Genomic DNA, 11,530 nt, shown 5'->3' on the forward strand with positions numbered 1-11,530 from the left:
AAAAGGCAAAACACTATTTATGAACAACATGTTATGAAACCTCACAGTACAAAGGCTTCCACCCTTCTGAGTCATGATGCTATTACTCTTTACTTGTCATCTATTTACTATTAAAAGTTTATCAAGTCCCCATATTTAGAAGCTGGATTTTTGGATTATTATTCAACAGGAAGCCATTTAAATGAGCCAGACAGCAAAATCTCCAGTGTATGCTTTGGCTGTGCAGTTTACTATGTCACTGGTTAAGTGGCTATTTCCAGGGTATATATAAACATAACAGGGCAGCAAAGGGCTTCATTGAGTAGCCCTGTAGCCTCATGCTCTCAGATATTTGGAGTCTGCAAATTCCCCTCCACATTCTTCTAGTGGGGTGAACTGGTTTCTCTAAAGTGCCCATATGCATATTCAGAGTAACACAATAAAAACTAACATGAATTTCTTCTCTTCTCCTAAAAGTAACTGGTATGGACTAGTCATTCGAGGGCTGCTAGTGGTCGAGTCGAAAAACACATGGGTATGTTGGATGGGTGCTGCAAATACTGGGATGACTTCAGGAGAGGTTTTGGAATGATTTAGCTAACACACTTTGATGGGCATAATATCATAGTTTCAGAGTTTTATTTGTCACATACACAGTTTTGGTCAGTACAATGTGCAGTAAAATGCACAGCTCCAGACTGTGAACGGCAGACATGAGCATATAGAGACATGACTTTATAGACATTAAATAATGGACATAATAAAAATCTTGCAATAAAGAGTAGTGATGATCCAGTGTCTTTTGCCCTCTGGTGGTACGTCATGTTCTAATAGAGGTCAGACATTACCTTTTTAAGGTCAGCCCTGTTAAAGTCCTCCGCCACAATGAAGGCTGCATTGTTCAAGTGACTATGGAGTGACTATAGAGTGACTTGTACAGTTCAGATTATGCAGTGTCAATGTCTACTTGAGGTAGAATATACAGAAGACAGCAGTGACAGTAATCATCCTGAACTCCAGGAGTGCATAAAATGAATGAATGTACTGGGTGTACAGAAACTCGATAGAACTGCAATATTCCTGCTGTTACACCAGTTGTCATTTACCAAGAGACACACATCTCTTCCCTTCTTTTTGCCTGACTCCTCCATTCTGAATTCTACTGAACCAGTATCAGAATGTATTCACTGATGAGACTTCTAAGCACTTATGTAGGTCACACTGGCTAAAGGTGTCTGCCGAATTCCATAAATGTAAATGTAAGCATAATTTTCTTTAGCTGCCTAAGAGTTTTGCACAGTACTGTATGTGACTGCATACCCAGTAGGGTGGGGTGAAAAAAATCAAAATTTCCAATAGCATTTCCAATAGAGCGGAAAAGTTGTCACTGAACCTCATTATTAAACGTGCAAAATATCTTTGAAATAGGTTAATGTTTTCAGGTTCTGCAATGCGATCGAAGTTTTCACCTGTCACATCAATGCGCAGATCCACGCTACGTATCATCCATATCATAACGCGATGTAAAATTGTTCTAATTTAATACAAGAACCTAACAATCGGTTTTCTTCACCCCACCCTAATACTCAGTGACCAACTGGCATCCCATTCCAGTAAGTGGTCTGCATTATGCTTCCTGTGATAGGTTAAGTGGTTATGGAAAGTGGATGGATTGATAAGCATAGAGCGACGTACTACCTGTGGTTCAGACTGCTCACATTCTGGTACAATTCAAACACATTCCCTGTACTTTTGGCCTACAACCAGAAAACATCATCTCTAGAACTGCACTACAAGTTTTTTGACATCAGAGTATTTTGTACACAAATACGAGAGAAATAAAACTTTATCAGTGCCTGATTGGTGTAACTTGTGCAGATGACCAACTTCTGCTTCCATAGCTCTGTAAACACCACAGTAATTAAGGTTTAAGAGAAGCTGGCATCTGTGCTTAAGCAAGCATAAAGGCTGGGTTGATAGCAGCCTTTATGTCACCTTATCTGAGTGGCTAAATATTCTGTGTTTGTTTACCAACCAGAGATAAGCTCTTCTGCACTAAAAGGTATTTTTTTTTACTTATTCAAAACTGACAGTGATATAAGGACCAAATAAATGTATTAACTTAAGTTTTATGAAATTTATTTTATGTTGAAGACAAACATTTCCCAAAATGTACTGCCCATTTTACTCTCTTCTTTTCCTAATTTTGGCTTTTTCAACATTTTATTATTTGTTTTCATTAACTTGTGGCCTTAAGCATCCTGATCATAAAATATAGGAACACATAAACACCGTCTCAATCAGATGTAACATTTGACCAGACAGTATGGTATTAAGAACTCTCATATTGAACTATTTTTAACTTTTAAACAATGTATTAAATAAAGCACAATATTGTCCAAGTTATAGACAACAGACATATCGATGAATATCTGAATGTTCCCAGATTTTTTATGACAGTATTTTCACAGTCTTCTAAAACATTTAAGATATTGTCCAACCAACTTCTATAATTGTCATAAGTAAAGAAACATCTTAAAATGCATAATATCATGGATTATTATATTTTGTAAACCAACTGACAGCCTGGGATGGGGTGGTGATCCATTTGTATGTTCCTATACATTGCAATATAGTGTATAAATATTTCTTTCCATGAAATAAATTAATGTACAATTTAGGTACATATGCAAGAAAAATACAGTACTTAGTGGCACAATGAAACTTCGACACAATGCTTCTTCAAGATATCCACAAACTTTCCAGTGATGTCTTTTTATTCATGTGTAACCTTGAAAGAATTCTAGAGTAAGACGTACAGTAGGCCAATGTTGACCCATGACTACAAAGGTACATTCTCTCACACTGTCATGTACAAAGAGTCAGTTGTTTACCTGAACTGCATTTTTTTCCACAATCATAAGGGCGTCACAGCATGACTAGCAATTTTCTGTTTACTGCTTGACATGTAACCAATACAAATCCATTAAATGCTCTTTCTGTATTAAACACATTATTGCTTCCAGTGACAAATTGTGAGGGATGGTGCAATCTCAAAAGGCGAGGGGGGGGGGGGCAGACCATGGGGAGGTATTTGTTGAACTTTGACTTAAGTCTAAATACTTCAGTAGATTGTTTCTTAATAATCATATAATCATTGGTATATTCTTGTGTAGTCTTTGTACTCTTTTCTGGGAGAATTTTGTGAAATTTTAAATAGGTTAGTGGGACTTTGACATACAAGTGTCTCAGTAAACATTTTTGACGTAACACTGAAATTAATTTCAAACCATACAAGCTGTACCTTGAATAATATTATAATATATTAAAATGTGCTGTAAATCTTTCATCTTAAGTTTCTATTCAGTCCCTGCCCTGCTTATAAAGACTGTATGGATCCTTCTGCCTTTTCCCCATTGCTGAACTGAGGCTGCTGAACAACCACGTCATTACTACAGAGGATGTGAACCAAGATAAACCGTAATACCACCTGTAACACTTCTCACTGTGCTTTGGTTTCTCATTTGACTTCGGCTCGCTGTTGGAAAGCAGAAAAAACCCATCTTCACCTCCCTGTGATCATGCTTATGTAAATTACCCACATGCCGATTTTGCATTTTATGCAGACAGATCTTCCCTAATCGCACTATATCGCAATCGTAGGTGTAGCCCCTCTTGTCCCTGTTTTACCACAGAGACAGATAGAGAATCGCCGGGTCCTCTGAAACGGAGAGGTAAAGGCCACCCGAAAATATTTAAGCGCAGCTTCTCTAGCATTGCTTAAAGCTACAGACAAGCTCTGCCAACAACCTTTACTCAACAGTGACTGTTACATCTGCCTACTTATTGTTCAGAGTTTATTGTGCTTCGTTTTATATTGTTTGGAAACAGTGATGCCAAAACAAAGAGTGACGCTTTGATTGTGCAGGTTGCTGTGTAAATTGTTTGTTATTTATAAGGGGACAGATATATAATAGCCTAACTAAAGTGTCCCAGTAACAAAAAAGCTGCCTATATTAACACAGATTTGTCAACTTTCTTGTAGCCTAAAGGTACATCTTTGGCACCTCTGCCCAGAATGGACCCCCACAATTTTACATCTAAAATTGAAATTCACCAGCCTCTCTGGAATTACCAGTACTAAATTTTAAAAAGCCTGTGCTTTTGTAACACAAGTCATCTGTTATTTATTTTCAACGTATTTGTGGCCAGAAAATTTAAGCCTACTGTTTTATATGATTAAGCACAGTGGTAAACCTGGATATGTGAATTGTCTGGTATTTATCCACATGCAGTTACGTCAATGGGAAATTTCAATGTACCTAAACATTAAGTTGTACCCTAAAGCCATAACACTAGGATCTCAACTAGGATTGAATGCATGTGTGTGTGCTTGAGGTGCAACTGAGTTTGTGTGTGTTTGTGTGGAAGATAACAAGGGCAAAGGGGAGACACATGGAAACCTACTTTAATGAGTTTCGGTTTGGTAACCTGAGCTCTGCCTCTGTGAAACTCCTCCCCCTTTCTCTACCCTTGCCCCTTTATATGTTTGCAACATGAGGTCATACCAGTTGCATTCTGCCACACCCACAATTTCCAGGATTTACTGGCAGCCAGACGAGAGTTTCCTGTAAACTACGTGATCGCCTCGCATTCCAGTTGTCTGTAGATTGTACCTGTTTAACAGGTACTATACTGTGCATATGTGTGAGAGACACAAATTCAATTTACATGTGATGTATACCAGGGCCCTATTAGTTTCACAATTTCTGGAAAAACAACAAATGCATGGTCAGTGAATGTGTCCTGTACAGAATTCACTGGAGTATTTCCCGACCTGTAAAATGCAATTCTAAGCATGGCTGTACAGTATGTGTGACGCTATGGGGCAGGTGAAAATTTGACATCGGCCGCTGCTTGCTCACCTAAAAATTAGCTCCTCAAAATGAGGGCCCAAAGTCCATTAGCAAGCATCTTTGCTGTGGAAATGACACAATGTATAATAATATAACATGCCAGAAATAGCCCTCTTGTGTGTATTTTTTAAATTCTGAACACATCCTACACATCCTTATACTGTATGTGCAGGTGCAGGCACCTATACAGTATTTGCCACCTATCTGGTAAGTCCAGTGCTGCGTCAGGCGCGATTTGCCAGTTAGATACGGGTGGTGCCAAAGTGATCACAGTCACGCCATTATGTAGAGCTGCCCAGTAAGGGTGAGCTGAGCTGAATAATGTGCCGATGAACTTCCACCTCCGTGTTTATGTTTCGATGTGGAATCATGTTTATACACTGCAAAAAAATGAAAATCTAAGCAAGTATAGTTTTCTTATATTTATACAAAATTCTAATTTCATTAATAAACTGATTAACAACACATCTTATGAATAAGATTAATTTGCCTGCATTTAGGCATATTGTTTAATTTTAGGAGATCTTACCAAGTACAGTTTTCTTGCTGCACTGGCAGGTAGTTTTGCTAGTTTTAGGTCACCCTGTCTCAAAACAGAAACAGTTTTTCTTATATTTGAAAGGCCATTTTTTCCCAACTACTATGAAATAATTTGGTGCAGTGTTGCTTCATACTTCAAAGTTCTTTTAGGAATAAGCAACACAGACCTACAACAACTGCAGCAATATTTCTACCAATCAAGGTGAAAAAAATGTCAGTATTTTAGCACTACCTATTTGGGATACATGAGAAGAAGAACCTCTATTCAAGATGAAGGAATGAATAATCCGTCCAGTAAAATGCCACCCGACCCCAAAGCAACAGAAAACTCTGAGAAAAGATGTGTCCCTAAATAGCCTACCTTTGGAGGCGTGATGCTAATGAGGCGTCACAGACCCTTAGCAGCAGCACTGAAACTCTGCAGGTTTCATGGCTCATTTGCCGGCTTGTGATTTGATCCATCAAGAAGATGGACGTAAAAATTCAGGATATAGACATAGAGGCAATGGATCAAATGATGCATTGTAACTTAGTTATTGAGAAAAAATCAATATAGTGAGCACAGATATTCTTTATTAAAAACATTGACTGTACAAAAGTATTATTATATAAAAATGCACATTAGATTTACTTTTTACACAGCAATTATAAAACAAAATCCATTTAAATCAGGGTAATTGAAAAATTCATAATCATTTCAAAATATTGATTCCCAAGTAGTTAAAACATGTCTTAATGTATGGCACTACTCTCTCATACTGTTTCATTTACACACTGCTACAATGTTACACTGTCAAACCTTAAACTGCATTACAGTGCTGCAGTTTCATGACTAAACCCCTACATTGTTGGATTGCTACATTTTTCTAAGGTTTAACTCATGTGCCACAGTGTTACAGTTTTGTGGTCACAGAGCTAAATTATTACCATCTGTAGGTTCAGAAAAAAGATCTTTGTAAAAATAGCTTTGTGGCCTTGAGATGGAGGGCAACATTAAATTAAATGAAACAGACAAACGTCACAAACAAGCATAGAATAGGAATTTAAAAAGTTGGTTCATACAACCTACATCAGCCAAAATATTAGCTTACATATTTCTGCAGCATCTTCCCCCGGTATGAGGATACTAAAGCAAAAGACAAAATCCTCTTTGCTTTTGGCTGCCATTAGACCAAATGACTGCACTTGACCACTGCGACTCTGCTCTTATAGTCCAGCTTCCCCATGTTGCCACCCACTGGAATTCTTCCCAAACTTGTACACTAAACGTCGTCCATCCACCCGCTCCAGAATCTCCCTTTTGTAGTAGTACCTGTGTAACAAACAGAGAGCCCATCAGTTTCTTTTTTTACCACCATATGTCTAGAAAAGAATGAATTTCAGATCTATTGAAATAACAGTATGTCTCCACACTCATTATGACATGGTACTGGATGGATGATGGATGAATGGATGGATGGATGGATGGAGGGTTAAAATAACAGTACCCATTGTGCTGTACTACCCTATTGCACCCACATAATGTTAGGACACACGTATGGATTTTATCAGAAAATACCCAACCGCCTTTAGCATAGTTAAAATTTTGTATGCAGTTGCTTGAGATACCCTATACATGCAAGAATTCAAAAACTGTACTCAGCTATAAGCTTCTACTAACATGGTCAAGGGCAATATAAGAGGTTCTGTCCTGGAATGTGATATTTCAGAATCCACATTGTTAATGACTACAGTTCCACCTAAGCTCCCCTAACACCATTATGGAGTTTGACCACACATATCAGCCAATCCTTTGTTTCTTTGTTTGATAAGTTGTGCAATATTTATATTTCCCTCCAGTATGATACACACAATAAATTTAGTGATGTCCAGGAATACTTCCTTAAATAGGTTATAAATAAAGGCTGTACAGTAGTTGGAGGTTCCTCTGAAGGACGCCCTGCATTCTGGGAGCCTGGCCTCACAGCCTTACCTCATGGCACGGCTGAGCTTCTCATACGTCATGCTACTGTTTCTCTTCTTCTGGCCCCAGAGCTGGGCTACAGCCTCTGACTTGAGGAATTTAAAGACACCCTGCTGATGGTCCTCCCACTTCATTAGGCCCGGATTCTGCTCTGGGTGGATCAGGATGTCTCGGATAAACTCCCAGAGGTGTGTCCCTCTTGGTGCTGCCGGGGAAAATGCAAAGTATTGGTCAAAACTATTCCTGATAGAGCGATTTATATACATAATGAGGGAGACATAAGCAGTGGTAAGAAACCCTAAAAATACTGTGGAAGTATGAGTGGCAGTCAAATATCATTTTTTGATGCCTCATGAATCCTGGTTGTATTGAAGTTTGATGGAAATTCACCATGTTTTCTCCTCTTGATCTGCCCATAATCTTCTGAAGAGTGGCTCTGCTTCCTCGGCCTTCCCCGGCCCCGCTTGCTGGGCTTCAGCTCACCTCTTTCTGCCCTGAAGGTTCCAGCTGGCAACAAAGACATACTGTATATGCACTTGAGCACAAGAAGCATAAAGTGTACCTTGGTGTGACATGACCAATTTATTCTACAGTGGCTGGTCCTTATGATCTTACACAACTTTATTATCTTATAAAACAAAATTGGCTCACATGCAGTACGAGGACAGGGAGTGTCAGGAGTGTCCGGGTCAGAGTCACTCCCAGAGTCTGAGTAAACGGGAGTGATCTTGAGGCATATTCCTAATGAAATCAAGAATGGAAATGAGCTGTTAGACCCCAGGTTGGTACTCAGAATATACCTACTGTAGTTAGGCATGTAACCAGAGCAAATTCAGAACTCCTATAGAGTGAGACCAGAAGAACTTACTTGCATTGGAAGAGTCCAGGCTATCTGGCAAGGTGGACCCTGATTCATATCCATTGTCACTCACAGGTGTCATGTCTCCCATTGTCTTGGGCCTGTCTTGCACAGGACCATCAATGTCATAAGCACTCTCTGTAAAGGGCACACAGCAAAGCAACGTCAAGAAGCAACCAGCCATGTAGCTTGTGGGGCTTGAGATTATGAGCGACATTAACATGTATCCGGCTGATCTGCAACTATCAGGATGAGGGCATGTGTGAGATGTTCAAGAGGGAAGTGCAGGAGCAACATATCAGCAGTATGGAACCTGTGCTCACCTTGGTGTTCATTCACAATGCTTAGATCGTAGATACTTTCGCCTCCACTCACGTTAAGGATTTCCGGGTACTCATCCAAGAGATTGTTGAGGAAGTCACAGGTCATGGTCATATCACTGGCACCTGGAATTGGGGGACGCTTATCAGAAACTAAAGCATCCCTCAGCTCACCATAAAAAAATTAAAATTAATTAAAAAATTAATCATAGTGTATGGAGGTAAGTTACTACAACAGGCATGTCACTCTGATTTGGAGTAACATGTTTCAGTACTTAACATGGCACTAAACATGTTTTTATGTATTTTTTCTGTTTGACATCATGGCCAGTGGTAGGCACAGAGATACACACTGTATAGCACGTAAAACTACATGAAATCTGAATCCCCACATCGGGATAGGGGAGGGAGAGCATTGTTTCCAGGTCTGTATTCAGCCTTTGCATTTTTCTGCCCACATGATATTTACTGGTGTGTGAATGACGCTGGTTCCCTCCCAGCTGAATGCCCCCCCACCCATAACTGAATATATCTCAGTCCTAACAGGACAGGGTCAAGTTTCAGAATGCCTGCTCTTCAGCAAACAATGTCCTTCCAAATAAGTATCAGTTTAATTACATAATTAATTATGACTTAAATGGCACTTTCATGGAATATGACTTTTTGGCTCTTTAATAATCATTAATATATCATTCTTAGCTTTTCAGGGCAAGTACCTCCATTAAGCTGGCTCCTTTTAACGGACATGAACCAGCAATCATAAGGTTTCTATGTTCCTCCTCACCATATTTAGCCTTTAGCTCCAGCAAACTGTGAAAAAGTCGTTCCCCCAGGGAGCCGAAAGCAGACACGAGGGCCTGGTGGGACATCTGGCAGAGTGTGACGCCATCCATGGAGCAACTGGACATGTTGAGAGTGCAGGCATCGAAATGGGTCTCGTCCACATGGTGGCTAATCCACTCCATGGTGTTCTGTTTCGTCCAGTACTGTGGTGGCAGAAGACGCCAGCCTGGCTGCTCTGGAGACACACAGTAACCCATCAACAACCGGGTTCCTCACCATTAGGAGCTGAGGAGCTGAGTCTTCAGCAGAGAGAAACACACATACACATAATATGCACTGGATGAGTGCAGAGCACAAGCTGCCCATGTGATCATCTGGGTTTCAGGTGCCCTCTGAGGTTTAGAGCAGAAGCAGCTCCCATCATGTGCTCATTGCCAATCACACCCAGAATCTGTTAACCTGCTTATGCTTTTTAAACCTGACTATCTAGCAAAGCCAGGTCCTGCTTACTGTAAGGGTGAATAAAGCTAAACCGGTTACAGCCAGAATCACATGATAGAAGAATTATCAAGATTTCTTAGTGAAAAAAAGAATCTGGATTATTGTATACCTTCCCTAATCCTTGCCAAACTTTATTACTGTGAACTCTGTTTTTCAGGGTCACGGTCAGCCAGCATAGCTGGCGTTTTTGTATTTTGCACAAAAACATGATGGTAGAAGGTTCCGGCATGGTCTGTGAAGGAGTAAAGTGGTCTCTGCAGTTGTCATGTCTGTGTCGAACCAGCCAGAGTGGCTGTGTGCTTAGGGGTCTTACCGTGTGCACTTGGCATCAAAGTGAAAAGTGAGGTTGTAAGAGGTTGCAGTGGCTCATTCAGTGATGGGGGCTGCAGGGGGTCGATATCTGTAGTCTGGTACATCGCCCAGTTGGCATCCGTAAGGACACTACTGAGGTCGCAGGATTCCATGGGATCTGCTGTTTGAAAGACACGGTCAAGCCACCATTACTCTGTCTATCAGTGGCCTCCTCAGGACCAGCCTCATGTTGAGCATCTCCAGAAACAACCTCAGCATATTGGGAGGTTGAATGGGGGACTTATTTCGACAGTCTGTTTGTACGATGACACCCCTTTATTACCGAAAAGTGGTTGTGCTACCTAACTTGTCAATTCCTTCTAAACTGCATATTTTCTTCCTATTGCAACAAATCATGACCAGTTTCAACATGTATACCTCCAGCACCGAAGAGATCTTAATTAATGAATTTAGCAAGAGAAACTTTTGCAAAAGCATCACAGTACAAATTCAGTGTATAAGTGCAACAAGCCAACAACCTCTATCACTGTTAAATCATGAAATATTATTCAGTTACTCCCACGTAATGAGAGATTATCCCAAACGCATTCATTCAGCTCATTTAATCCAAACATCCAAACTCAGTTTCTTAATAGCCAATGTAGTTTTTGAATGTTTTCTTTGTTTAGTTACTTGCAGGAACACGGATGTTTAATCCAAAAACATGAAAATGAAACTTAGGCAGAAAACAAACCAACCTGCACGTGGCAATCCAAAGACAGGCAATATCCAAAAAAAATAAGAGTTCTAGTAGTCCTTATGCTTCCACTGATGGGTTAACTTTGGTACTTAGTCCAGGCTCTGCACTTTGTCCAGCTCTGGTGTCTCTTTTAGCTGTCCTGAGCTGCACCTCTGGAGCCATTATATATACAATTTTGCCCAAGGGGCAGGGCCCAGGTGAGCGTTGTTACAGCAGCAAGGGGGAATTCCACAGAAGTAATTTGCATAACCTACAGCTATACCCCACCCCCTTTTCCCAGGAACAGGCTTATCTCTATGCCCCTGTTCTGACTAGGCCCAAATTCTCCATGACAGCACGGACGTCTGTTTTGAAGCTGTTATGCTTAATCATTATACTATGTTGCCCTTGACTTTCTGCTACCTTCAGTCTCATTTACTCATTTCCCTTCCTTACACCCCCACAACCACACACACATTCGGCTGCTCTTTACCTGTGTATGATGATGTCATCCATGGAAATATTTGCTGCTGTTTGAAGGTCTCCTGTCTGGATGTCCATGTTATTCCACAAGTTATACAAGTACAGCTATGAGTCAGCCTGTGAATTTCTGAAGAGTGCGAAGAAGAAATGACACAT

The 11,530-nt window shown here is 40.3% G+C and overlaps 1 protein-coding gene across 3 annotated transcripts; it reads right to left on the bottom strand.

Annotated features, from left to right (window-relative positions):
* Positions 1-5,988: 5,988 nt before the first annotated feature.
* On the bottom strand, positions 5,989-11,064 carry LOC111844692 (ETS-related transcription factor Elf-3-like). Of its 3 annotated transcripts, none has more exons than XM_023813388.2 (9): positions 10,911-11,064; positions 10,175-10,330; positions 9,362-9,595; positions 8,581-8,703; positions 8,267-8,395; positions 8,050-8,139; positions 7,789-7,905; positions 7,408-7,603; positions 5,989-6,747 (listed from the first exon to the last, which is right to left on the bottom strand). In XM_023813388.2, the coding sequence occupies exons 2-9, from the start codon at positions 10,323-10,325 to the stop codon at positions 6,642-6,644; spliced, it is 1,146 nt and encodes a 381-aa protein (XP_023669156.2). In that variant the 5' UTR covers positions 10,326-10,330; positions 10,911-11,064; the 3' UTR covers positions 5,989-6,641. The 3 variants fall into 3 exon arrangements, with proteins under 3 accessions (XP_023669156.2, XP_023669155.2, XP_023669158.2); XM_023813387.2 differs by having other exon boundaries at positions 10,175-10,333; XM_023813390.2 differs by lacking the exon at positions 9,362-9,595 and having other exon boundaries at positions 10,175-10,333.
* Between the last annotated feature and the right edge of the window lie 466 nt (positions 11,065-11,530).

Source organism: Paramormyrops kingsleyae, chromosome 6 (genome assembly GCF_048594095.1).
Source record: "Paramormyrops kingsleyae isolate MSU_618 chromosome 6, PKINGS_0.4, whole genome shotgun sequence".
NCBI lineage: Eukaryota > Metazoa > Chordata > Actinopteri > Osteoglossiformes > Mormyridae > Paramormyrops > Paramormyrops kingsleyae.

What these genes read in the sequence shown, in the direction of transcription:
- LOC111844692 (XM_023813388.2), bottom strand. Translation starts at nt 10,325, where the DNA reads ATGGAATCCTGCGACCTCAGTAGTGTCCTTACGGATGCCAACTGGGCG. An exon ending in TTTGATGCCAAGTGCACACG is followed by an intron (nt 9,596 to 10,174) that starts GTAAGACCCCTA and finishes GTGTGTCTCCAG; the next exon opens with AGCAGCCAGGCTGGCGTCTT. An exon ending in GGAGCTAAAGGCTAAATATG is followed by an intron (nt 8,704 to 9,361) that starts GTGAGGAGGAAC and finishes CCCCAATTCCAG; the next exon opens with GTGCCAGTGATATGACCATG.